The sequence below is a fragment of the Scyliorhinus canicula genome, chromosome 12, assembly GCF_902713615.1.
Source record: "Scyliorhinus canicula chromosome 12, sScyCan1.1, whole genome shotgun sequence".
NCBI classification, from domain to species: domain Eukaryota; kingdom Metazoa; phylum Chordata; class Chondrichthyes; order Carcharhiniformes; family Scyliorhinidae; genus Scyliorhinus; species Scyliorhinus canicula.
The window spans coordinates 101376654-101403357 of record NC_052157.1 but is presented as its reverse complement, the minus strand read 5'-3'; the positions used below and the strand labels follow the sequence as shown (position 1 = coordinate 101403357).

Below are 26704 nucleotides of genomic sequence, written 5' to 3'. Positions count from 1 at the left end.
ACCTTGTACTGAAGCATGATTATTACCCCCTTTTCTTTAGTTCTCTCTATTAAGGCGAGCAATGTCTTTCTGGTTATTTTATAGTAAGAAGTCTTACAACACCAGGTTAAAGTCCAACAGGTTTGTTTCAAACACGAGCTTTCGGAGCACGGCTCCTTCTTCAGGTGAAGAAGGAGCCGTGCTCCGAAAGCTCGTGTTTGAAACAAACCTGTTGGACTTTAACCTGGTGTTGTAAGACTTCTTACTGTGCTCACCCCAGTCCAACGCCGGCATCTCCACATCATGGTTATTTTATGACATCTTCATGATGTTGTAGAATCATGGGGTCACACAATGGTTACAGTGCAGAAGGAGGCCATTCGGCCCATCGAGTCTGCACTGACCCACTTAAGCCCTCACTTCCACCCTATCCCCGTAACCCAATAACCCCTCCTAACCTTTTTGGTCACTATAGGCAATTTATTATCGCCAATCCACCTAACCCTGCACATCTTTGGACTGAGGGAGGAAACTGGAGCACCCGGAGGAAATCCACGCAGACACAGGGAGAACGTGCAGACTCCGCACAGACAGTGACCCAGCGGGGAATAAAACCTGGGACCCTGACGCTGTGAAGCCACAGTGCTAGCCACTTGTGCTGCCGTGCTGCATGGACCGTGGCCATTTTCACTATCGCGTCAGTGCCAGCTCTCTGAAAAAGCTAATTCCACTCCACCTCCCCTTTCCCTGTAACTTTCTATTGTTTTTCTCTTTAGATGTTTATCCCTTTGAAAATTTCCTTTGAAAGCCACAAATGAATCTCCCTGTCGCACAGTCTCAGGTAGTACATTTTAGATCCTAACCAATCTCGGCCTGAAGAATTTTCCACAAGTCACCGTTGCTTCTTTTGTCAATCACATTAAATCTGTATCGTCTGGTCCTCGATCCTTCCAAATCTCCTCTCAACCAGCTCTTCTATGAAGGGACGAGTCGAAGCTTCAAGTTAGCCACATAACTGAAGTCCTTCAGCCGTGGAACCATTAATTTTATTTTATTTTAACCCATCTTGCCTAAAGTGTGGCAGCCAGAATTGGACAAAATAATCCATGTGAGTCTAAATGCACGTTTTATGAAGCTTCATCATAACTTCCCTAATTTGATTTGAACTCTATGCCACTGTTGATAAAGCCCAGCATCCCATATGTCTTGTTAACATTTTCGCAACTTGTTCTACCACCTTCAATGATTTGCATATATCTGCCCCTGTTATTGCACTCCCTTTAGAACCGGTACCCTTTAGTATTGCAAAAATGTATCACATCACACTTCGCTGTATTAAATGCAACATGTCAAGTGACCTCCCATTCTACCAGCATTTCTATGTCCTCTTCCAATCTATCATTATCCTCCTCAGATTTCAGAATACTTCACCCAAGTCAAAATCATTAATATATTTCACAACTTGCAGTGGTCCTTCTATTGACTGGTGGAGAATCCCACTATATTCCTTCCTTCAGTCCAGAAAACATCCGTTTTACTGCTATCCTCTGTTTCAGGTCATTCATTCATAACGTCAAGTTTGTATCTATGCTGCCATTTTAATGATTTATGTAGCTCTGGACTCCCAAGTTTCTTTCTACACTGTTTCTCCACTGTTTCTAGCTTTTGACTGTTTAGAAGTTTCCCAGTTCTATCTTTTTTAGATCCAAAGTGGATGACCTCACATTTGCCGACATTGAAATCCATTTGCCAGTTTGCCCAGCAACTTAACCTATCAATTTCACTTTGTATTATACCTTAATATTACTATTAATATTGTTATTCCAAAGTGAATAACCTCACACTTCTCCAAATTATACTGCATCTGCCATTGATTTGCCCACTTGCCCAACCTGTCCAGATCATGCTGTAGGATCCCTGCATCCTCGTCACAATTCACCCTCCCGCCTAACTTGGTATCATCTGCAAACTTTGAGATGTTACATTTTGTTCCCTCATCCAAATCATTAATATATATTGTGAATAGCTGGGGTCCCAGCACCGATCCCTGTAGTTCCCCACGAGTTACTGCCTGTCAATTTGAAAAGGACCCATTATTCCCTACTCTTTGTTTCCTCTCTGCCAACCAGTTTTCTATCCCTCTCAATACATTTCCCCCAAACCCATGTGCTCAATTTTGCACAATAATCTCTTATGCGGGACTTTTGTCATAAGCCTTCTGAAAGTCCAAATATACCACATTGACTGGCTCCCCCTTGTCAACTGTACTGGTTACATAGAACATAGAACGATACAGCGCAGTACAAGCCCTTCGGCCCTCGATGTTGCACCGACATGGAAAAAAACTAAAGGCCATCTAACCTACACTATGCCCTTATCATCCAAATGCTTATCCAATAAACTTTTAAATGCCCTCAATGTTGGCGAGTTCACTACTGTTGCAGGTAGGGCATTCCACGGCCTCACCACTCTTTGCGTAAAAAACCCACCTCTGACCTCTGTCCTATATCTATTACCCCTCAATTTAAGGCTATGTCCCCTCGTGCTAGCCACCTCCATCCGCGGGAGAAGGCTCTCGCTGTCCACCCTATCTAACCCTCTGATCATTTTGTATGCCTCTATTAAATCATCTCTTAACCTTCTTCTCTCTAACGAAAACAACCTCAAGTCCATCAGCCTTTCCTCATAAGATTTTCCCTCCATACCAGGCAACATCCTGGTAAATCTCCTCTGCACCCGTTCCAAAGCTTCCACGTCCTTCCTATAATGAGGCGACCAGAACTGTACGCAATACTCCAAATGCGGCCGTACTAGAGTTTTGTACAACTGCAACATGACCTCATGGCTCCGGAACTCAATCCCTCTACCAATAAAGGCCAACACACCATAGGCATTCTTCACAACCCTATCAACCTGGGTGGCAACTTTCAGGGATCTATGTACATGGACACCGAGATCCCTCTGCTCATCCACACTACCAAGAATTTTACCATTAGCCAAATATTCCGCATTCCTGTTATTCTTTCCAAAGTGAATCACCTCACACTTCTCCACATTAAACTCCATTTGCCACCTCTCAGCCCAGCTCTGCAGCTTATCTATGTCCCTCTGTAACCTGCAACATCCTTCCGCACTGTCTACAACTCCACCGACTTTAGTGTCGTCTGCAAATTTACTCACCCATCCGTCTGCGCCCTCCTCTAGGTCATTTATAAAAATGACAAACAGCAACGGCCCCAGAACAGATCCTTATGGTACGCCACTCGTAACTGAACTCCATTCTGAACATTTCCCATCAACTACCACTCTCTGTCTTCTTTCAACTAGCCAATTTCTGATCCACATCTCTAAATCACCCTCAATCCCCAGCCTCCGTATTTTCTGCAATAGCCGACCGTGGGGAACCTTATCAAATGCTTTACTGAAATCCATATACACCACATCAACTGCTCTACCCTTGTCTACCTGTTCAGTCACCTTCTCAAAGAACTCGATAACGTTTGTGAGGCATGACCTACCCTTCACAAAACCATGCTGACTATCCCTAATCATATTATTCCTATCTAAATGATTATAAATCGTATCTTTTATAATCCTCTCCAAGACTTTACCCACCACAGACGTTAGGCTCACCGGCCTATAGTTACCGGGGTTATCTCTACTCCCCTTCTTGAACAAAGGGACCACATTTGCTATCCTCCAGTCCTCTGGCACTATTCCTGTAGCCAATGATGACCTAAAAATCAAAGCCAAAGGCTCAGCAATCTCTTCCCTGGCTTCCCAGGGAATCCTAGGATAAATCCCATCAGGCCCCGGGGACTTATCTATTTTCACCTTGTCCAGAATTGCCAACACTTCTTCCCTACGCACCTCAATGCCATCTATTCTAATAGCCTGGGTCTCAGCATTCTCCTCCACAATATTATCTTTTTCTTGAGTGAATACTGACGAAAAGTATTCATTTAGTATCTCGCTTATCTCCTCAGCCTCCACACACAACTTCCCACCACTGTCCTTGACTGGCCCTACTCTTACCCTCGTCATTCTTTTATTCCAGACATACCTATAGAAAGCTTTTGGGTTTTCCTTGATCTTACCTGCCAAAGACTTCTCATGTCCCCTCCTTGCTCGTCTCAGCTCTCTCTTTAGATCCTTCCTCGCTTCCTTGTAACTATCAAGCGCCCCAACTGAAACTTCACGCCTCATCTTCACATAGGCCTCCTTCTTCCTCTTAACAAGAGATTCCACTTCTTTGGTAAACCACGGTTCCCTCGCTCGACCCCTTCCTCCCTGCCTGACTGGTACGTATTTATCAAGAACATGCAATAGCTGTTCCTTGAACAAGCTCCACATATCCAGTGTGCAGCCTACTTCTCCAACCTACACATCCTAAGTCATGTCTAATGGCATCATAATTGCCCTTCCCCCAGCTATAACTCTTGCCCTGCTGGGTATACTTATCCCTTTCCATCACTAACGTAAAGGTCACCGAATTGTGGTCACTGTTTCCAAAGTGCTCACCTACCTCCAGATCTAACACCTGGCCTCGTTCATTACCCAAAACCAAATCCAATGTGGCCTCGCCTCTTGTTGGCCTGTCAACATATTGTGTCAGGAAACCCTCCTGCACACATTGTACAAAGAACGACCCATCTAATGTACTCGAACTATATCTTTTCCAGTCAATATTTGGAAAGTTAAAGTCTCCCATAACAACTACCCTGTTACTTTCGCTCTTTTCCAGAATCATCTTCGCCATCCTTTCCTCTACATCCCTAGAACTATTAGGTGGCCTATAGAAAACTCCCAACAGGGTGACCTCTCCTTTCCTGTTTCTAACCTCAGCCCATACTACCTCGGAATAAGAATCTCCATCTAGCATCCTTTCCGCCACCGTAATACTGTCCTTGACTAGCAGCGCCATACCTCCCCCTCTTTTGCCCCCTTCTCTGAGCTTACCTAAACCCCGGAACCTGCAACAACCATTCCTGTCCCTGCTCTATCCATGTCTCTGAAATGGCCACAACATCGAAGTCCCAGGTACCAACCCATGCTGCCAGTTCCCCTACCTTATTTCGTATACTCCTGGCATTGAAGTAGACACACTTCAAACCACCTACCTGAACACTGGCACCCTCCTGCGAAGTCAAATCTGTGCTCCTGACCTCTATACTCTCAATCTCCCGTACCCCAAAACTACAATCCAGGTTCCCATGCCCCTGCTGAATTAGTTTAAACCCCCCCAAAGAGCACTAACAAATCCCCCCCCCCAGGATATTGGTGCCTTCAAAGAATTCCAACAGATTTGTCAAGCATGTTTTTCCCTTCATAAATCCAAGCTGACTCTGACTGATCCTGCCACTGCTTTCTAAATGTTCGCTATAAAGTCCTTGATAATGGATTCATGCATTTTCCGGACTACCGATGTTAGGCTTACTGGTCTAGAATTCCCTGCTTTCTCTCTAATTCCCTTTTTGAATATCGGAGTGACGTGAGCTACCATCCAATCTGCAGGGACAGTTCCAGAGTCCATAGAATCCCGGAAGATGACCACCAATGCATCCACTATTTCCAGAGCCACCTTCTTAAGCACTCCGGGATGCAGATTCTCAGGCCCTGGGGATTTATCTGCCTTCAATCCCATCAATTTTCCTAGCACCATTTCTCTACTAATGTTGATCTACCTCAGTTCTTCCCTCTCACTAAACATTTCATTCTCCAGCATTTCTAGTATCTGATTTGTGCCCTCTTTTGTGAAGTTAAAAACGATTCGCTTCAGGTTGCTAACTCTGCCAGTTTTACTGTCCTGTTCACCCAGTAATCAACCTCCTAACCCATTAGGCAGCACGGTGGTGCAGTTGTTCGCACTGCTGCATCACGAGGCTGAGGTCCCTGAGATGCTGTGTTAATATTGTTGTGCCCCTATCTCTCAATCAATATTATTTTTTTCAGCATATTCAGCATGCTATTCTCTTCCTCCATTATAAACACTGATGCAAAGTCACCATTAAGCATGTTCACTATTCCTTATTTTCATTGACAATATCATCATTAAGTTATGAAGGGTCCCCATTGCTCCTGACCACCCTTTGTTTCATAACGTAATTGTAAAAATGTCACTATCTTATGCCGTGCTTTCAGCTTCAAAAGTACCTTATTTTCACTGTTCCTTCACTTGCTTGTGAAAAACTCTGCTCTCCTGCTGCTTCAGAATACAAACATTCACTGAGTAGCCTTTTTGCCTCTGCAGAAAAAATGAATAAAGTCAGATAGCATCACTAATACCCTGAGAACACTTCACAGACCCTGGTCATTTGGGCCTGTTTTATACTAGGCAATTAAAAAAAAAATTTAGAGTACCCAATTCATTTTTTCCAATTAAGGGACAATTTAGCGTGTCCAATCCACCTACCGTGCACATCATTGGGTTGTGGGGGCGAAACCCACGCAAACACGGACAGTGACCCAGGGCTAGGATCGAACCTGGGATCTCAGTGACTTGAGGCAGCAGTGCTAACAACTGCACCGCCGTGCTATCTATACCAGTGTTCTTCGAACTTTTTTTCCGGGGACCCATTTTTACCAACCGGCCAACCTTCGGGATCCAAACTGGCCGACCTTCGCGACCCACGCCGGCCGACCTGAGCAACCCACCATTTTCTCTTACCTTGTTTGCTGCTGATAAAAATGGAGGAAATGGTTTTGGGTCCCTTTGGCCCTCATACACGCTCCTCCAATGGAACCTGTTGGATGAAGGTGAAGCCTTCCGGTGGAAGGGGGTCCCCTTCCAAGGGGGCAGCACGGTAGCATGATGGTTAGCATAAATGCTTCACAGCTCCAGGGTCCCAGGTTCAATTCCCGGCTGGGTTACTGTCTGTGCGGAGTCTGCACGTCCTCCCCGTGTGTGCGTGGGTTTCCTCCAGGTGCTCCGGTTTCCTCCCACAGTCCAAAGATGTGCGGGTTAGGTGGATTGGCCATGCTAAATTGCCCTTAGTGTCAAAGTAAGGTTAAGGGGGGGGGGGGTTGTTACTGGTATAGGGTGGATACGTTAGGCTTGAGTCGGGTGATCATTGCTCGGCACAACATCGAGGGCCGAAGGGCCTGTTCTGTGCTGTACTGTTCTAAGTCTAAGGTGTGGGAAAGTATGGAGTCTCCAACTGTCCGAAGTTCTGCATTTCTTTCCTGGAAAATTTTATCAAATAAACACCCCCCGAACTTGTAAAAAATAAAATGAATAAAATAAATGAAAAAAATAAATATTAAATGAATAAAATAAATGAATAAAATGAATAAACCCCACCGTAAGTTGTAGAAAAAACAATAAAATTAGTAAAATAAATGAAAGAAATAAAAATTAAATGAATAAAATAAATGGATAAAACGAATAACCCCCCCCCCCCCCCCCGAACTTGTAAAACAAAAAGCTGCTGGAGTCACAGAGAGAGGGAGGGAACCGGGCACCGGAATGGGTAGCCCGGGGGGAGGGCATGCACTGGGTGGGGGAGAGGGCACACTGGGGATGGGGGGGGGGTGAGAGGGCAGGATGGGAGTGGGTGGGGGAGGGTAGGATGGGAGTGGGACACGGCACACTGAGGGAGGGTGCACACTGGGGGTGGGGGTAGGGGCACACTGGGGATGAGGGGGAAGAGGGCACACTGGGGGTGGGGGGCACACTGGGGGTGGGGGGGGAGCGGGCACACTGGGCCTGAGGAGGGGGGGGGGTCCTTAATTCCACTTGTGCCGGGCGGCTGATCCGGGCAGAGAGGGGAGCAGCCCCACCGAGAGGCCAGTGTGTTTGGGGAGGGGGTGGGGGAGTAGCAGGGCTGCCTGTCGCTCGGCAGCGCAGCCCCGGCATGAGGTGCCCCCGTGCCCGGGACAAACCCAAAACAATTCAGCACCGAGGCTTCGCTCACCACAAACTGCAGCCGGAGCCCCGGCCACACTCCCCAGGCAGCTTCCCCGCTCCAAACCCCGCCTCACACAGCCCGCTGCAGCGTCACTGCTTCAAACAATGCCCTCCAATACGCGCTTCCACGGGGAGGGAGGGAGATACCCTTATACTGAGACCTCCACCAAAAAACATAGCGGCCGCCATGTCTGCGCCCATTTTAATGGCCGCTTGCAGCCTGCATTATGAAAAGCCGGCTGATGCGCGGGGATTTGCGCAATCAGGAGCGCTACGGACAACGGCTCCACGACCCTCCCAATACCCGCCCGCGACCCACCGTCGCTCCCCCTAGTTTGAAGAACACTGATCTATACTGGGCAATTTAATGGGTTTGAAGGTTGATTACTGGATTAACAGGACAGCAAAGCTGGCAGAGTTAGCAACCTGAAGCCAATCAGTTTTAATCTTCCCACTGGGTCAGCCTCACAGACACCCATAGGCATTGAGTCCCATTTGCTGTGGTGAAAACAGGGCTCTTCAATAGGGCTGTCAACCCTCCAAGATTGGCCTGGAATCTCCAAGAATTGAAGATCAATCGCCATGACTGTGTGCAACCCTGGAGAAAAATCATCAGGACATCAAAAATAATGATTTTCTTTCCCTCTTTTAAAAAAAAGACATTTGTCTTTACGGGCAGCATGGTAGCACAAGTGGCTAGCACTGTGGCTTCATAGCACTAGGGTCCAGGTTTGATTACCCACTGAGTCACTGTCTGTGCGGAGTCTGCACGTTCTCCCCATGCCTGCGTGGGTTTCCTCCGGGTGCTCCGGTTTCCTCCCAGTCCAAAGACATGCAGGTTAGGTGGATTGGTCATGCTAAATTACCCTTAGTGTCCAAAAAGGTTAGGAGGGGTTACTAGATTAGGGGGATAGTGGTTCAGTGCAGACTTGATGGGCCGAATGGCCTCCTTCTGCACTGTATGTTCCATGTTGACAAGGTAAAAACATATTTGAAAATGGGAAAAACAGGCAGTTTGGCTGATGGTCAAGCACCATCCAGTTGGCCAACGAGTCGTTTTGCTTTCCAATTGGCATAGGAACCATAGAAAATAGGATCAGGAGTAGGCCATTCGGCCCTTCGATCCTGCTCCATTATTCAACATGATCATGGCTGATCCTTTATCTCAACACCACACTCCTATTCTTTCCATACTTATAGGCAGTTTAGTGGTTAGAAATCTATTTGCTTCTTAAATATATTCAGTGACTTGGCCTCCACAGCCTAATATGATAGTGAATTCCACAGGTTCACCACCCTCGGAGTAAAAACATTTCTCCTCATCTCAGTCCTAAGTATCCTACCCAGTATCCTGAGACTGTCACCTCTTAATCTAGACACCCCCAACCAGCGGTTCCTGAATTGAAGAGCTCTGAAACAACATCCCTGCATCCAGTCTGCCCAACCCGGTCAGAATTTTATACGGTTCAATGAGATCCCCTCCCATTCATCCAAATTCCAGTGAATACGGAACCACTCTCCCCTCATAGGACAATCCAGCCATCCCAGAAATCAGTCTGGTGAACCTTTGCTGCACTCCTTCCATGGCAAGTAGATCCTTTCTTAGATCAGGAGGCCACCTGGAAGGCCGTGCCACACAAGGGTGGATGCCAACTAATGGTTGGAGCATGGAGGCTGGTCATCTGATGAGACCTCCAGGAATACATTTAGTCACAGTTGGCAGCCCTGCTCTTCAAAGGGGTGCTTCTCAGCATCTCCAGCTCCCTGTAATTATTATAGTGTGTTCCCCCCGGTGTCGAGCTGAGAGTAACACAGTTGCCAAACTGCATGGGGACGTCAGCTCACCACCGCCATCTTGCCTGGCATTGCAGCACTGTGGTCATGTCATATCATGCCATGCCTTGTCCTGTCCACCCCAGCCCCATGGGGAAAGCTAGTCTAGTTAAAACATTAACTCAAAGTCTCCCTCCACACAGCCTGCCTGATCTGCTGAGCATTTCTACTATTCTCTCTTTCAAATTCAGATTTTTAGACACTGCAATATCCCGCTTCTTCTGATTGGTCCATCCACCAGCCAATCCCATACGGGGTTTCTATTTACCAATCAAACACGCAGGCATATTCCACTAAGCCAATCAGCCGTCGGGACGATTCCGCCAATCGGATGTGTGATTCTATCCAGTCAGCTCATTGCATTGGCTGCTGGGGGCCAGCCAATCCTGAGCGCCTCTGGATGGCACGGGCGGCCAATCAGCTGACAGCTGCCGCGTTTGAACAGAGCGCGCGAGCGGCAGCCGTTAACCAGACAAAGCCCTCCCCCCCCCTCCCAGCTCCCGACCTGAGTCACATCCCCCACCCTCAAAGCTACACTCCTGTCCCCGACCTCGCTCTTTCAGGAGAGTCAACACTCCGCCAGCGGGATCTGGCAATTTGATCCGGAATGACCACGAAGGAAAACTGGGACCCGCAGCGGCTGGGGAGCAGCAAGAAGGTGAGAGAGGATTCACCGCGGGGGCGGGGGGGGTTGTAGGTCGGGGAAGTTGGTATCTGGGGGGTGGGGGGCGGTATCTGGGGGGTGGGGGGAGGGGGCGGGGGCGGTATCTGGGGGGTGGGGGGAGGGGGCGGTATCTGGGGGGTGGGGGGAGATGGCGGTATCTGGGGGGTGGGGGGAGGGGGCGGTATCTGGGGGGTGGGGGGAGGGGGCGGTATCTGGGGGGTGGGGGGAGGGGGCGGTATCTGGGGGGTGGGGGGAGGGGGCGGTATCTGGGGGGTGGGGGGAGGGGGCGGTATCTGGGGGGTGGGGGGAGGGGGCGGTATCTGGGGGGTGGGGGCGGTATCTGGGGGGTGGGGGGAGGGGGCGGTATCTGGGGGGTGGGGGGAGGGGGCGGTATCTGGGGGGTGGGGGGAGGGGCGGTATCGGGGTGGGGGGAGGGGGCGGTATCTGGGGGTGGGGGGAGGGGGCGGTATCTGGGGGTGGGGGGAGGGGGTGGTGCGTGGGGGGTGGGGGGAGGGGCGGTATCTGGGGGGGAGGGGCGGTATCTGGGGGTGGGGGGAGGGGGCGGTGCGTGGGGGGTGGGGGGGGGGTGGGGGAGGGGCGGTATCTGGGGGGTGGGGGGAGGGGCGGTATCTGGGGGTGGGGGGAGGGGGCGGTGCGTGGGGGGTGGGGGTGGTGCCTGGGGGGTGGGGGGAGGGGGTGGTGCCTGGGGGGGAGGGGGCGGTGCCGGGTGGGGTGGTGCCGGGTGGGGTGGTGCCTGGGGGGGGGGGGGGAGGGTGTGGTGCCTGGGGGGAGGGGGGTGGTGCCTGGGGGGGGGGGGGAGAGGGTGTGGTGCCAGGGGGGAGGGTGTGGTGCCAGGGGGGAGGGTGTGGTGCCAGGGGGGAGGGAGGGTGCGGTGCCAGGGGGGAGGGTGCGGTGCCAGGGGGGAGGGTGCGGTGCCTGGGGGGTGGGGGGAGGGTGCGTGGGGTGGGGGGAGGGTGTGGGGGGGAGGGTGCGTGGGGTGGGGGGAGGGTGCGTGGGGGAGGGTGGGGGGTGGGGAGGGTGCCTGGGGGGGCGGGGGGGGAGGGTGCCTGGGGGGGCGGGAGGGGAGGGTGCCTGGGGGGCGGGGGGGAGGGTCCGGTGCCTGGGGGGGCGGGGGGGAGGGTGCGGTGCCTGGGGGGGCGGGGGGGAGGGTGCGGTGGCCTGGGGGGGCGGGGGGGAGGGTGCGGTGGCTGGGGGGGGGCGGGGGGGGAGGGTGCTGGTGGCTGGGGGGGGAGGGTGCGGTGCCTGGGGGGGGCGGGGGGGAGGGTTGCGGTGCCTGGGGGGGCGGGGGGGAGGGTGCGGTGCCTGGGGGGGCGGGGGGGAGGGTGCGGTGCCTGGGGGGGGCGGGGGGGAGGGTGCGGTGCCTGGGGGGGGGCGGGGGGGAGGGTGCGGTGCCTGGGGGGGGGGGGGGGGAGGGTGCGGTGCCTGGGGGGGCGGGGGGGAGGGTGCGGTGCCTGGGGGGGCTGGGGGGAGGGTGCGGTGCCTGGGGGGGTGGGGAGGAGGGTGCGGTGCCTGGGGGGCGGGGGGGAGGGTGCGGTGCCTGGGGGCGGGGGGGAGGGTGCGGTGCCTGGGGGGCGAGGGGGAGGGTGCGGTGCCTGGGGGGTGGAGGGGGAGGGTGCGGTGCCTGGGGGGTGGAGGGAGGGTGCATTGGGGTTGGGAGGGTGTGGTGGGGGTGGGAGGGAGAGGGTGAGTGGGGGGGGAGGAGGGTGAGTGGGGGGGGGAGGAGGGTGAGGGGGGGGGGGAGGAGGGTGAGGGGGGGGGGAGGAGGGTGAGGGGGAGTGGAGGAGGGTGAGGGGGGAGTGGAGGAGGGTGAGGGGGGGGGGGAGGAGGGTGAGGGGGGGGGGAGGAGGGTGAGGGGGGGAGGAGGGTGAGGGGGGGAGGAGGGTGAGTGGGGGAGGAGGGTGAGTGGGGGGCAGGGTGGGTGGGAAACGGGAGTGGGGGAGGGTGTCTGGGAAACGGGAGTGGGGGGAGGGCGTCTGTGGTCTGGCATGGGGGGGTATCTGGGGGAGTGGGGGTTGTCTGGCATCTGGGAGGTGAGAACTGATGGAGGTCGGGCATTTGGGGTTAGGGGGTGTGTTTGGTGGGTGGAGGTCTGGTGTCTGGGAGGTGAGGGTGGGTGGATGTCGGGGGGCAGGGTCTTGTTGGGGAGGGTCTGGGGTGGGTGTTCTGGCGTCTGGGAGGGCTGGGGGTGGTCATCTGGCATTGTTGGGCGGGAGGGTTGACGGAGGGTTTGGGTGGGGCCAGGGCTGTGAAGATCTGTCGTAGCTGTGGTGTAGACTATCTAAAGCGATCCTGACTCTTTTCCATATCTTCCACAGCAATTAACGCCAAATAGGTTGGGCAGTCCAAAGCCTTGTCTGAAGAGACAGTTGAGTGGATCCTCCATTCCAGTGTCACCAATTGCCCTTTATTCAAAAAACATGTCTAAAGTTGCCACTGTAGCACCACATACAACAGGTATGGTAACGGTTCTCCTAGCATTCACCTAATCTATGATTACTCGGATCAATGATTATTGATATTCAAATACTTTTACGCAGGATATACAGCACAAACAGGACATGAAAACTTTCTTTTTTTTTCTTCACCTGGCTTCAACCAGGCTATAAATTCTGTGCCAAAATGGAGATCTGTGCCCGGAGGCTGCCGTACTAATGTTTTGCATCTGTGTTACCAAGGGAAAAATGCTGTCTTAAGTTATAGTGAAAGGTTTAGATACAGACCAGTCAGTGCAACAATGGGAGAGGTTTTGAAATTATAGAATGGTTATAGCAGGGAAGGAGGGCATTTAGTCCTCTTGTGCTTCTTTGCGTAAAGCAAACAAATTAAATCTCCAAACGGGTAAATTAAAAATGCAGCTCCTAAAGGGATACAGCATTAGAGTAAACAGAATTTCAAAGGAAACTTCAAATCAAAACAAAATATGATTATAGGTGTAGATAACACACCCCAATCCCTGCAGTATCCACCAGGCATGGAAGGTCTCTATGGTGCAGGCAGGCACCACATGCTTCATTTCCAGGGACACCTGGCAACAAGCATAGCCATGGAAGATGGATAGACCGTGCAAAAAATGACCCTCTCGACTACTCGTCAGCAATGGTTGCGCTGGCCTTCTGAAGGAGCAATTTGCCTGTGCTGTTCCCCTGGTTTTCCCTGTAGCCCTGCACATTTTTTTCCCCTTGGGATAATTACCAAATTCTCTTCTGAAAGCCACAATTAAGTCTGCCTCCACCATACTCAGTATATTGCAGATCCTTCATTTCATTCTTGAGTGTTGTTGGAGCGGAACTCATCCAGGCAAGCAGAGAGTATTCCATTACATTCCTGACTTGTTTGGGTTTTTTTTTAATCAAGGGGCAATTTAGAGTAGCCGATTCACCTACCCTAACATCTTTTTGGGTTGTGGGAGTGAGACGCACGCAGACACTGGGAGAATGTGTGCAAACTCCACATGATGTGGAGATGCCGCCATTGGACTGGGGTGAGCACAGTAAGAAGTCTTACAACACCAGGTTAAAGTCCAACAAGTTTGTTTCAAACACTAGCTTTCGGAGCACTGCTCCTTCCTCAGATGAATCACCTCAGATGAAAACGACTGTCCCATAATATTGATTATAGATTTCTTACATTGGTTATATATCCAATTAAATTTGACATTACGTAAAGTACCTTACAAGCCCCTGACTTCATGAAGAAGACACTCATGCTAACTGTTAAAGTTATCTTCCCTGTCTGCATCTGGAGACCTTGGGCTGGCGATGATTCATAATGCTCCTTGTTCTGTGGAACTGTTATCACTTGAGGTGAAATACTCCCCAGATTCCCCCATGTCTGTTTCCCATTCAATGCCTTAATATCAGTCAACAAATCCTGCTGTATCCTCTGACAGTCCTCGTTGCTATCCGCAATTCCACCAACCTTTGTGTCATCTGCAAACTTACTAATCAGACCAGTTATATTTTCCTCCAAATCATTGATGTATACTACGAACAGCAAAGGTCCCAGTACTGATCCCTGCGGAACACCACAGTCACAGCCCTCCAATCAGAAAAGCACCTTTCCATTGCTACTCTCTGCCTTCTATGACCTAGCCAGTTCTGTATCCATCTTGAGAGCTCACCTCTGATCCCGTGTGACACCTCTGTAGTTCTGCTCTAACTATGGCGATCAGTGGGTTTGCCCTTCTTTCTTTTATGTCTATATTCTAATGCTCAGAGTCGGCAGGTATTAAATGATACCACCACGAGGTTCAACCGACTATCGATCAAAGAGCCAAACACTAGTTAGTTAGTTCAAGGTCAACGGTACTTTATTTACTCACAATGGATCATGCAACATACACTACTAGTTAACTATACCTGTCGACTAAGACAACCTGTACTTCTCTTCAGGCACCCGGCTTAGGTCAGAGGAACAGTGGCCGTTGTTCGATTCTGGATATATCGAGTCTGGAGAAGTAACTGCTACATATATGCCATCTGCCATCTTTTAAAACTATTCCCTCATGGATCGTTAAAGAACTTTGAAACTTTTCGTAGGGAGCTATGAAGTTTTCTTTAAAAATTTCTTTTAATGTCTCATCTTCCTTCTGTGCCTGGGCTAAGTCTTGGATGTTGGTCTTTGAGACCTGAACTGTGTGTACTGGGGCACATTGCCAAAAGTGGCTATGTCGTGAGCCTGTCTTCGCTGGGGTGTCAACTTTCACGTTACCGGGTGGGGAGGAACGATGGTGACTTCTTAATTTAATTATGCCATATTTTCTGCCTTTCGCTGTCAGGTGGATATGTTTGAGTAATGGGGTGAGGGTAGAGGTTTTCCGTCGGCCAAAATAAATCCTTTAGATTCCCACAGGGGTAGGAATTCTGTTAGGCTGTTGCAGACGTACAAACTGTCTGAATATGTCTGCTGGGGTCGGGAACGAATCGGGGTGCTGGACAATGTAAGCAATGGCCGTTAACTCCAGCTGCCTGTGAACCTAAGTATCCAGGCAACTTTAAAGCAATTTGTTCTAAAGCGCGTCTCTGCGCGTCCTCTACGTAAATACAACATCCTGTGATTCTTTGTTCATCGCGGACAATGGAGGAACCATCTACATAAATTCTCAATGCTTTGTCTGTGGGCTGGGTCGTCTGGTCGGATGCCTGTCTTTTTCGGTGCCGACTTAGGAACAAAGGGGCCTGTGCTGTGCTTGGGGGGGGGGGCTATGATCTCACACTCGTGGGGTTCCTGCATAGTGCAAATTGTCGGCCAGAAACATGTGCGTTTTTGTCCGTTTTATGGTAATGTCGAGTCCTTGTAGGAGTAGGGTCCATCGCGCTGTTCGAATTTGGCTTACTGTGCCGTATTTTAGTCTGCCTTCCAAATAAAGCTGTGTCGGGGTGTGCTCGGTCAAAATGGTTATGAGGTTGAGTCTGGTTATGTACGAGAAGTATTGTACCTCCCAGAAGACTGCTTCTGAAAATCCCTGCTCTACTGGATCTAAAACTCATGAGGCATAGGCTACGGGTCCTAAATGAATCGTGCAGGAGTACGGCCGAAAGGGTTCGGTCGGTGGTCGCTACCTCTATCGCGTATGGAGAGTGTGGATCTGGGGCTTGCAAAGCGGGGGCTGTGCTCAGGGCGCATTTCAACACATTCACGGCATCCCTGTGCTTTGGAAGCCATTTCCAGGGGACTGTTCCTTCAGGAGCTCGGAAAGTGGTGCTGCTTTTGTGGCGAAATCGTCTGTGGTTTCTACAATATCCAACCAGTCCTAAAAATGAACAGAGTGCTGTAACGTTTTGGGGCAACGGCAATTTTACAATCCAGTTAATGCGTTTGTGTTCTATTTCACGCTTGTGCGTGATGACCGTACCTAAATATGTGACCTTTTTCCTGGAGGATTTGGGGTTAATTTTGTATCCAATTGTGAGTAGTCCAAATAATTCCGAAAGAAGCGAAATGTGCTCTTCCTTGGTACCCGTCCACATACTGAACAAGGCATTCAGGGCGGGGAAAATTGAGATGAGCCGTTCGCCATTTGTCTGTGGAAAATGGAGGGGGGAGTTGTGGAAGGCACGTCTACATGTACTGCTGTCCCTGGAAAGTGAATGCAAATTTATACTGGTATGCTTTGTCCAGTGGTATGGGCCAAAAGCCATTGCTGATATCCAATACCGTAAAAACATTTGACTGGAGTCCCTGTTTTAACGTCTTCTCGGGACTCATGGCAACGGTGGGGGCTGCTAGTGGAGTCACTTTGTTCAATTCTCTATGATCGATGGTTAGTCGCCATGAACTATCTGGTTTTCTTACTGGCCAAATCGGGGCATTGTTCGTCGATGCTACGGGTCGAATCACTCCTTGCTTTAATAAACTTTGTATTATTTTGGCTATCTCGGCCTCGGCTTGCTGGGGGAAGCTGTACTGTTTCTGGGGCTGATGATCGGGACCTGTAATGTTACCCACTACTGGGATTTTGCCGCAGTCATGCTTGTGCTGGACAAATAATGCTTTATGTCTTTTCAAGACTTCTCTAACTGCTTTGTCTGATAATAGTTTGTGGATCAAACCGTCACTCCTACTGAGCTAATCCTGTGTGCATAATCTCCTACTGTGAGCGTTTGGGGGGGGGGGGCGGGGGTGCGCTGCTCTAGCCATATTCCATATACATCTACTAACTGGGTTGAACGAAAGGTTGTGTGCACTCATGAACTCTATAAAATCTATGCCCAGGATGTGTTCTGCTGCCTGGAGTAAATCTACTAAACCGACAGTGTTTTTCTTTTAATATTGCCAATCTGTACATCCACAGGGGCTGTGATATGTCCCTGCTGGAGGTGACCTGTAAAGCCATGAAGGGTAATGGTGTCCATAGTGGGCCATATCTCTCTCTGGTTCCTGGTGGCAGAGTTTAACGTGGTTCGGGACCCTCCTGCGTCCCAAAGGAATTCTACTGGGTGTTGCTGGACTGTGCCTGCAACTACCGGTCGTCCGGACTTCTCCCAAAGGGTATCGCAGACTCAAGTTGAGGGGCCCGGACACCATCAATCGGTGCCGTTTATGGCCAAATTATCAACTCGGGCACTAACAGTGTGGATGAGTCTGCCATTATTTCTAGGGGGGGCATTTGTGTGCTGATTTTGTTGTTGCTTTGGGGGGGGGCATTGCATTCTCGGGCATAATGTACTTTGTGTCTGCAATTATAACACTCGTATGCTTTAGGGTGCTGCGCGTTACTTCTGCGTCCATTTACCCATGCGGGGTCTTGGTGTGCCCTTACTGGATTCATTATGGCGTCTACTCTCTCCTGCTCTGTCTTTCTCTGTATTAACTTCCCAAACTCACGACAAGCGTTTCAGAACCCACACTTCATTGTGTGCCGGGTCTGAGGGGTCGTAATTGGGACATGCCTTCTGTTCTGCCTCTGTGGCAAGGGATGCTAGTGTACGGGTCCATTTGGCCGTATCATCTGCTGATAAACGGGTGTGGGCTAACTCACCAAATACAGCGGTAAAGTGGATCCAGAGGCATCCAGCAAACGCTGTTGGATGCTCTCCCCTTTTCTGTCTACATCGGTTGAGTCCTTCTACCGGATCTCCTCTATGTAGCCAGTGGCGTCTAAAATGGCTGTTTTCATCTCTTGGAGGCTACCTCCTACATTTTGTGGGTCGGGAAGGGCTGAACTAACTGACGGGTCAAGGCACGTCATTATGAGCTTTACCTCCAGCTCGTCTAAACTGTACATGAGGGTCTGTTGCTTAACTAGGTTGAAAAAGCGGTGTGGGTCTGATGTGGGGTGGAATGTCTCAATCTTATCACGGGCATCTCTTAACTGGGTAATGGTTAATGGGGTTGTATACACAATCGGGTTGGTCTTCCCTGGTGATCCTGCGCTGCGTAATGATGGGGTTCATTGGGTTGAGTGCTCCCTGTGCAGTTGGTGGTGCGGGTGCTTTTCTTTTCTGGGCTTGGGGGCTCTATTCGGGGTCTCGGTCTCACTCATGTACCATTGAGCCATTTCACTGAGTTCCTGCCATTCGGGGCCGTCTTCCTGACCTAACTGGGCCAAAGGTATCTCTGGACCCATTCTGGACGGATAGCAGTGATTGCAATCTTGCAATTTGCTGCCTGCACTTGGCATGATCCACCAAACTCTGCCTCTGTTCCATGGTGGAACTGTGGAATGCTCAGAGGGCTGCCTTCAAATCTGGTTCTCTGTTTCTCTTACCAGAACCGCTCTTACCAGTACCACACGTTGCGTGTCCTGGTAGGTCTCATCATACTGAATCTGGAAGCTGCTGAGGTGGGCGAGACGAGATTGGTGTGCCCTCTTGACATCCTCCATCTCCTTGTCCTTCGCTACTAACTGCTCTCGGAGCTTCACATGTAATCTCTCGCTTTCGCTAATGTCACCCTCTCTACTTCTCTCCTTCTCCTCAAGCTGTCTACGGAGCGTCCTCACGACCTCTGTGCCTCGCAATTGTGCCAAGCAGGACACGATTGCCATTGGCTTTCAAACCCTAGTTAAACTTTTCCTGTGGATCTCGGCCAGGCTGTCCCACCAAGTCCGTCCTATGCTGCCAGGACCTGTTTCCTCATTTGCGCAAAATTCCAACCATAGGGGCCATCCTTTCCCCCTTAGGTATTTCTTAATCTCCTCTTCCCATACGGGACACTGTTCTGATCTGTTGGTTGCTTCGACTTCGGGCTCTTGTGGATGCATAAGGTGTTCCATTGCCTTCATGGCCATCCCTGCAATTACTTCTGTCTCTACCGAAATTTGGAACAAGGGGGAATAAAGCGGTGGTCAAACACTGGTATGGCTCAAGCTATTTTCCGGTTTACGCAACTCCCGAAGTTTCACACAACAAAATCTATCGAGTTTACCTTGTATCCCTTTGTTAGTATGCGTGCAAATTACACACTTCTGAATTTTGGAGGTTTGATCGATACTGGTTTTGCTTGTGGTTTCTTCTACTTTGCCAGTTTGGATTCTAATTCAAACACTGTGGATACTCTCGGAGTGACACGGTCACTTTGGGTTGATTCCGTCAGATGTCACCAATAACTGTTGCCTTTTCTGTGGCTCTGCTCTAACTATGGCAATCAGTGGGTTTGCCCTTCTTTCTTTTATGTCTATATTCTAACGCTCAGTCGCCAGGTATCAAGCGATACCACCAAAACGTTCAACCGGCTATCGATCAAAGAGCCAAACACCAGTTAGTTAGTTCAAGGTCAAGGGTGCTTTGTTTGCACACACTGGATCATGCAACATATATTACTAGTAAACTACACCTATCGACTAAGACAACCTGTACTTCACTTCAGGCACCCGGCTTAGGTCAGAGGAACAGTGGCCGTTGTTCGATTCTGGATCTATCTAGTCTGGAGAAGTAACTGCTGCTCAGCTAGGCTCATCTGTCTGATAGTGGACGTTGAACTTGGACTTCTTCTGGTGATGCTGCACTTGGAAATGGTCGTAGCCGGGCACCAGGTCCAAGAGAGGACGAACATATAGCGGACTCTCTTCTTGTACTTGCGGGTTTACGTGCTCTTTTGGGCGGTCCTTCAGTTGGGTGATCCATGATCACTCTGTTCGATTTCTAACTAATAAATGGCTGGGGTCTGGATGGCTGGGCGTGTCCCAAGCAGTCACTGACCCTGTTGTTTACGCTTCCCCAGAACAGGGAGTGGCGCTGAAATGTCTGGGACTGTACCGGTCGCTCGCGTACCAGTCCTTTGTCTTGGTGAAGATGGGCGATCAAAAGCTAATTGGCCCATCGCAATGCTAATTGGTCGGAGTTTCGATACTGTCTGGACTCCTTGCTTGCAAATATACATTTCAGGCTCTTAGCCTGCCTGAATCTGGCTTTGTCCATTTTGCCTGCCAGGCTTTGAGAGTTTCACTGTTCCTGGTTGTAAGTCGCCATCCCAGATGACTACAACCTTTTGTACCAGTCTGCCATGAGGGAACTTGTCAAAGGCCTTACTGAAGTCCATATAGACAACATCCACTGCCCTACCTGCATCAATCATCTTTGTGACCTCAAAACCCTTACCAAGTCAGTGAAACACTACCTCCCCTTCACAAAACCGCGCTGCCTCTCGCTAATACGTCTCCTTGCTTCCAAATGGGACTAGCCCCAGTATCTCTTAAAATTGTGACTGCTTTACCTGCTCCTCCTGATGCACGAGTAAAATTTATCCACTCAAGTAAATTATTTAAAGAGATCTGGCACCTTCTTATCAATCACCTCTTGATCAGGCTGTACAATCTTTTGCACCTCCTTTGCTTCACTTCCTTTACCGCTAACAAACCAGACTGTCTTATCTTGTTTTACCACATCAGCCTTTCCAGTGCTTTTCTTCAACCACCAACACTGACTTTACATGGCCCAGTTTATTACAGTGAAAACATTTTGAAACTTTTCATGTTTTTTCCACCCTCCTGGATTTCCTTTTTAATCTGAGGTATACTCTCCTTATTATCTCCCATCAGATCACCTTTACCTTTACCACTTAAGTATTTCTCATGTCCCAGTTTCTATCCCCCACAGGTTGAAACTGATGTCGTAAACCAGGCTTTGATTTCTGAACTAATTCATAATCATCTGCCATTTCTGCTGCTAATCTTGCAATTTTAACCCTCGGCTCTTCCACCCTCTGCTCTTCCAAATGAATTCTCACTACATCAGGAATTGAATTTTTAAACTCTCCAAAAGTATAATATCTCCGAGAGCTTTATACGTTTGGTCTATTTTCAAAGCCCTTATCCACCTATCAAAATTACTGTTTGATCCTTTCAAACTCCATGTATGTTTGACCAGGTTATTTCCTTAAATTTCTAACCTGTCTGTAGGCTTCAGGCACTAGTTCATATGCACTTGAGATGGATTTTTTCACCTCCTCGTACGTCTCCGATAGTTACGCAAACACTAGCTCTACCTACCAACTTTGTTTGAATCAGTAATACTCACATCAGTGGCCATTTTATTTGTTTAGCTACCTTCTCAAATGAAATGAAAAAGGCTTCTACCTCCTTCTCATCAAGCCTTTGCATGCGTGGACATACTTAAATAGATCCCCACCAAGCCTTCGACTATGAAGCTCTTTTGCTTCATCCCTCATCACTATCCTCCAACTGTACATTTTTCTTTCCGCCAATCTTAACTGACATGTTTCATGGCCATTTTCCGAAGTTCAAACTCTCTCTTTCCCTGTCCCTTCTCTCTCCTTTTTCCCCTCTCTTTCTCTCTTTCTTTTTCCCTGATCTGTATTTATCTTTCTCTTTGTTCTGCTAGGGCCATTCTTTCTTTTCTCTTTTCTTCTCTCTCCTTTTCTTTTTCCTTTCTATCTCTTTCTCTCTATTTTTCTTTTTTCAATGATCTGTATCTCCCTTTCTCTCTTTTTGTTCTGCTAGGGCTGTTCGTTCTTTCTTCTCTCATTTCGTATTCAAGCTGCTTTAATTCTTTTTCATGGTCAAGTTGCTTGATTTGTAACCGAAGTTTTGCCATTTCTAATGCGTTAGACTGTATCTTGGACAATTTAAATGTTCAGCTACCGCCGTAAGTATCTCATCTTTTGCTTTGAACATTACCTGCCAAGGTACTGATGTATTTGCCAAATCTCCATTCTGTTTTTTAGTCTCTGTCCATAAGGTACTGTGTGTGATCATCTCGACCCACAAAAACGTCTGAGCCTCAAAGACCCATTGTCCAAAACACACTCCCTACTTAAACTAAAATAACACACCTGAAAAGCTACCACAATATGCTCACCCCTCACCGTCTTTAAGTTCGCAAAGCCAACCCGATAGGTAGGCTTTTATCTTCCCTGAGCCCCCAATTTGTTATGGGCCAGGGTTTAGAGAACTCCAAAGTATCCCATAACAGCCTCCCCGAACAGGAGCCGGACTAGGGGCTTTTCACAGTAACTTCATTTGAAGCCTACTCGTGACAATAAGCAATTTTTTTATTTTTTTTTATATCATGGAGATCACCTGACCCAGTACTTTTACTAGATTGTGGTATGGGGAGCACACCGCCCATTCTACAGGTATGGTTGAAGGATTTAAAAACCATTTAGGTTATCAAAAGCACTTTGCGATTACAGGAACTCAGTAGAAATTTAAGTTAAAACTTCTCAGGTGCAAATAAGAATTGTTGTATTTGTCTTCTATTGATTACAATTTGAAAGTCATTCAAAAGGCAATTCGTAGACAATTTGAAGCTTTCAAAGAATCACAGAAATTATCTTCTTGCTTAGGCAAACAGCTCGACAAAAAGTCAAAGTCTAAAAATGAAATATGAATACAGGGAGACAGTGAATAGTTCAGATCAAATATAGATTATTCTAACCTACCAACAAAACCTACCCTACTCACAAAAACTAAACTGACAAATGGCGGAACCAAACTCTTCAGTTATACTGTTTCATATCTGTCTTAAGCCATCTAATCACACCCCAATATAATCCTAATTGGTTTGGGTTAGACTCAAACACATCTGATTTGACGGCAAGCCGTCCATCTTTAATATGTAACATTACTTCTAATTGTTGCGTATCTGCATACTTGTGTATGTTAAAGAATGCAATATTTTGCATTATCAAAGCCAGCAGATACTGGTTTTCTGATGACTTGGCTATTGTAACAATGGAGACTTCATGTTATTTTGTCATGCAATGCTGGACAATGACTTGAAAAATGTAAATCAAACTGTCTGTTTTAATCTAGTAAAGTGAATTATGCTGCTTCTATGAAATTGTTGTTTTGAGAATGTTGGAATCAAATATATTTGATTCGATGTTCTAAATGTCCATTTATTTAAAAACAAGCCAGCATAGTCCAGAATGTTTCAACCTGTATAAATTAAGGAATGTGATTCAGGCTGTAATAACTAATGGCCTGAAATGAGAACAATAGAGCCTTTAAGTTACTGGGCTCTTGTCACCTCGTTGCCATGGATTCAGCCCTTGTCCTTGGTGAAATGTAGTGAAAAGTGTTTTGGACTTATCAGTTCTGTGTTACTTTAAAACTATGTAAATGAATTTGCAGAATGTGTTTTTTAATCCTTAATTAAAAACTGGAGTTTAATATTTATGCTTACCTATTATTATTAGAAATACCTGGCTTCGAAAGTGGTGCATCAGAAATCTAAAAGTTTTTTTTTAAGCAAAACAATGTTTATTCTATGAACTCAGTTAACTTTTTAAAACATACAGTGAACATCTTGGCAACCATCAATTCAAACACAATGCCCAAAGAATACAACACTAAGTAATCATTAAACTTTTTTCTTTTCACATCCATAAGCCAAAAAAACTTTTTTACAGAAGCACATCGGGTTTAAATTCTCTACTGAGAGCAGTTATCACTCTGAATTCACCAAATGATCTAGAGATAGTCCTTAGATGGCCGAGAGATCAAAATTACACCTTCTTTGGCTGGCTGCAGCTCCAACACTAAAACGAAACTAATAAACACAGGCACACACAAGATTTTCCTCAAAGCGAAACTAAAAAGCTGAGCCAGAGCTCGCCTCCACCCACGCTCTGACATCACTGCAGCCACTTGAGCAGACAAACATTTCTTAGTGACATTCCCATGACAGTTGACAGGTCCCTCCTCCCGTCTGAAAACAGCTGAACACCCGGCAATTGTCATCTTGGATCATGCCCCTCACCTTGTTGAATTTTGCTTTGATTTTGACTCTTCTGAGCGCCCATCCTGGAGACTAGACACCAACTTATTGTCTGACAAATTTTTGTAAGCGATTGGCTGCTGCTTTAGCAGACTTTATCAAACTCAACAAAGCAGAATCATTTTCTCTGTCGACTCGATTGGGAAACCCTAAAGTCTGTCATAAGGGATGAAATTTTCTCACGTAAAGCTCACATTGTGAAAAAGGAGAGTGAGGAGGAATAACAAAGGCTCCATCAGTTATGGCAGTCAACCTCCATCTTGGAGGTTGACTGCCAATATTCTGCTGCCCCAACGCTGAATTTAATGATGCACAGAAAAAACTAGCATCTGCAATTGGAATTGATCTCCACAAACAAAGCGGTGCATTGGCTAAGAAGTTCAATGAACATGATCTTATTGTGCTTCAACTCCAGAAACGGGCAGCCTCCTGCGAAATTCCTCCGATTCGGAACAAAGAAGGGAATCTAGTTAATGCAGCTGTCAATATGTTTTACTGCGCACTGTATGAGTCAGAGCCTCCTTCAGACATGAGGTTTCTAGATGGTTTACACATCCCGACCCTTGAGGATACAGGAACTGGAGACCCTCTTAAGCTCAGAAGAAATACAGATATGTATTGGTCGGCTCGAATCCGGCAAATCCCCCGTCCAGATGGCCCAAATTTATAAGAGGCTCTCAGAGCAACTAAAACCCTTAATTTTGAACTGTTCAATGATTCACTGTCTCGGGGTTCATTACCCAAATCCTCGACCCAAGCCACAATCTCTGTGTTCCTGAAAAAGGGTAAGGACCCAGTGGAGTGTGGGTATTTTATTCATCTCACTTCTTAACACAGATGTTCAGATGCTGACGAGTCCTGGCAACCTGGATTGGAGCCATGTCTTCCTGATATAATTTCAATGTCCGAGGTCTCTCAAACATTGGCCTATCCCACTCATCCCCCTAACCTGAAGTTACAATATCCTTAGATGCAGAAAAGGCATTTGATAGGGTGGAGTGGAACTACCTTTTTGAGATCTTGGACAGATTCGGTTTTGGCCCCAAGTTCTTCTGGGTTTGTTTAATGTACAATTCCTTGAAAGTCAACATCCGCAAGAATATGACCTCCTCTGAATGCTTCACATTGGGCAGGGCACCAGACAGTATTGCTCATTTCTCCATTGCTCTTCATGATAGCCATTGAACTTCTGGCAATAATAATCTTTAGTAGTGTCACAAGTAGGCTTACATTAACACTGCAATGAAGTTACTGTAAAAGTCTCCTAGTCGACACACTACGATGGCAGAAGGGTTGGTAACCAGAGTTAGGATTTGGAAAGCACTGCCTGACAGATTCAGTAATAATTTCCAAAACGAAATGGGATAGTTGAAGGAGAAGCAAAATCCGGGGCTGTTGAGCATGCACAGGGCCTAGTGTGCTGTGCAGTGCAGTCCCTTTACCATGTTGCATGACACTTCCAGGTGGGTTGTGGATGTTGAACATTTTGTTTACCCCACAGCCTCCAATAATGACAGACCTCTACTTCACTGCTGAAATGGGGGGATTCTGAGCTCCACGGTGTATTATGGGGACTTCTCTGTCCACAAGATGATATCTATAAGTAGGTAATACATAGACATAGAACAGCACAGAACAGGTCCTTCGGCCCTCGATGTTGTGCCGAGCAACTATCACCCTACTCAAACCCACGTATCCACCCTATACCCGTAACCCAACAATGCTACCGTGCTGCCCGTAATATTTTCTATTAAGGTTTAAATCCATTAAAAGTTTGAAAATTGAAGTTATTGTGTCACTGATTGTCCACATACGGATTGTCAATTTTTTTTTTTGTCCAAATATTTAATGGAAAATACGTTTCTATCTTGCCTCTAGCTCAGGGATCTGGATTTCAAAGAGCCGCAACAGAATCAGAAAGTCAGCAGCTGTTGGTTAAGTGAGTATCTTTTATTTGTTCAATGTGTGAATTCTGCAACCTGTGACTAATCTCTTCTAATTCTCCAGTTACTTTTGCCGACTACACTTCAAACAGAATCATTTAGTGATGACACGAGACACATTCTGTCGCAGCTGGCATGGTGTGTATCGCGTACATCATAATATTTGACACACTGACCAAAGGCCCAAGGGTTGTGTTATATTTTTCCAGTAGAGGGTATTTTGAACAGCAATGCACCAGTGAGATCCCAGTTCACTCGCTATCTCTGTCTCTATATATCTCTCTCTCTGTTTCTATCTCTCTCTCTCTCTCTCTCTCTCTGTCTCTATCCCTCTCTCACTGCCTCTATCCCTCTCTCTCTGTCTCTATGTGTGTGTGTGTATCTCTCGCTCTCTCTCTCTCTCTGTCTGCCCCTCTCTCTGACTGCCATTCTCTCTCTGTCTGTCTCTCTCTCTCTCTGTGTCTGCCTCTCTCTCTGTGTCTGCCTCTCTCTCTGTGTCTGCCTCTCTCTCTCTGTGTCTGCCTCTCTCTGTGTCTGCCTCTCTCTGTGTCTGCCTCTCTCTGTGTCTGCCTCTCTCTCTCTGTGTCTGCCTCTCTCTGTGTCTGCCTCTCTCTGTGTCTGCCTCTCTCTGTGTCTGCCTCTCTCTGTGTCTGCCTCTCTCTGTGTCTGCCTCTCT

General features: G+C 48.2%; 1 protein-coding gene across 1 annotated transcript in view; it reads left to right on the top strand.

The window, feature by feature from the left end:
* Positions 1-10185: 10185 nt before the first annotated feature.
* Positions 10186-26704, top strand: part of LOC119974574 (aurora kinase C-like) — a 29813-nt gene continuing 13294 nt past the window's right edge. The window contains exons 1-3 of the mRNA XM_038813593.1: positions 10186-10376; positions 12719-12857; positions 25964-26024. Of these exons, the coding sequence (XP_038669521.1) occupies positions 10326-10376; positions 12719-12857; positions 25964-26024 (251 nt within the window). The 5' untranslated portion in view covers positions 10186-10325. The remainder of the gene's footprint in view (positions 10377-12718; positions 12858-25963; positions 26025-26704) is intronic.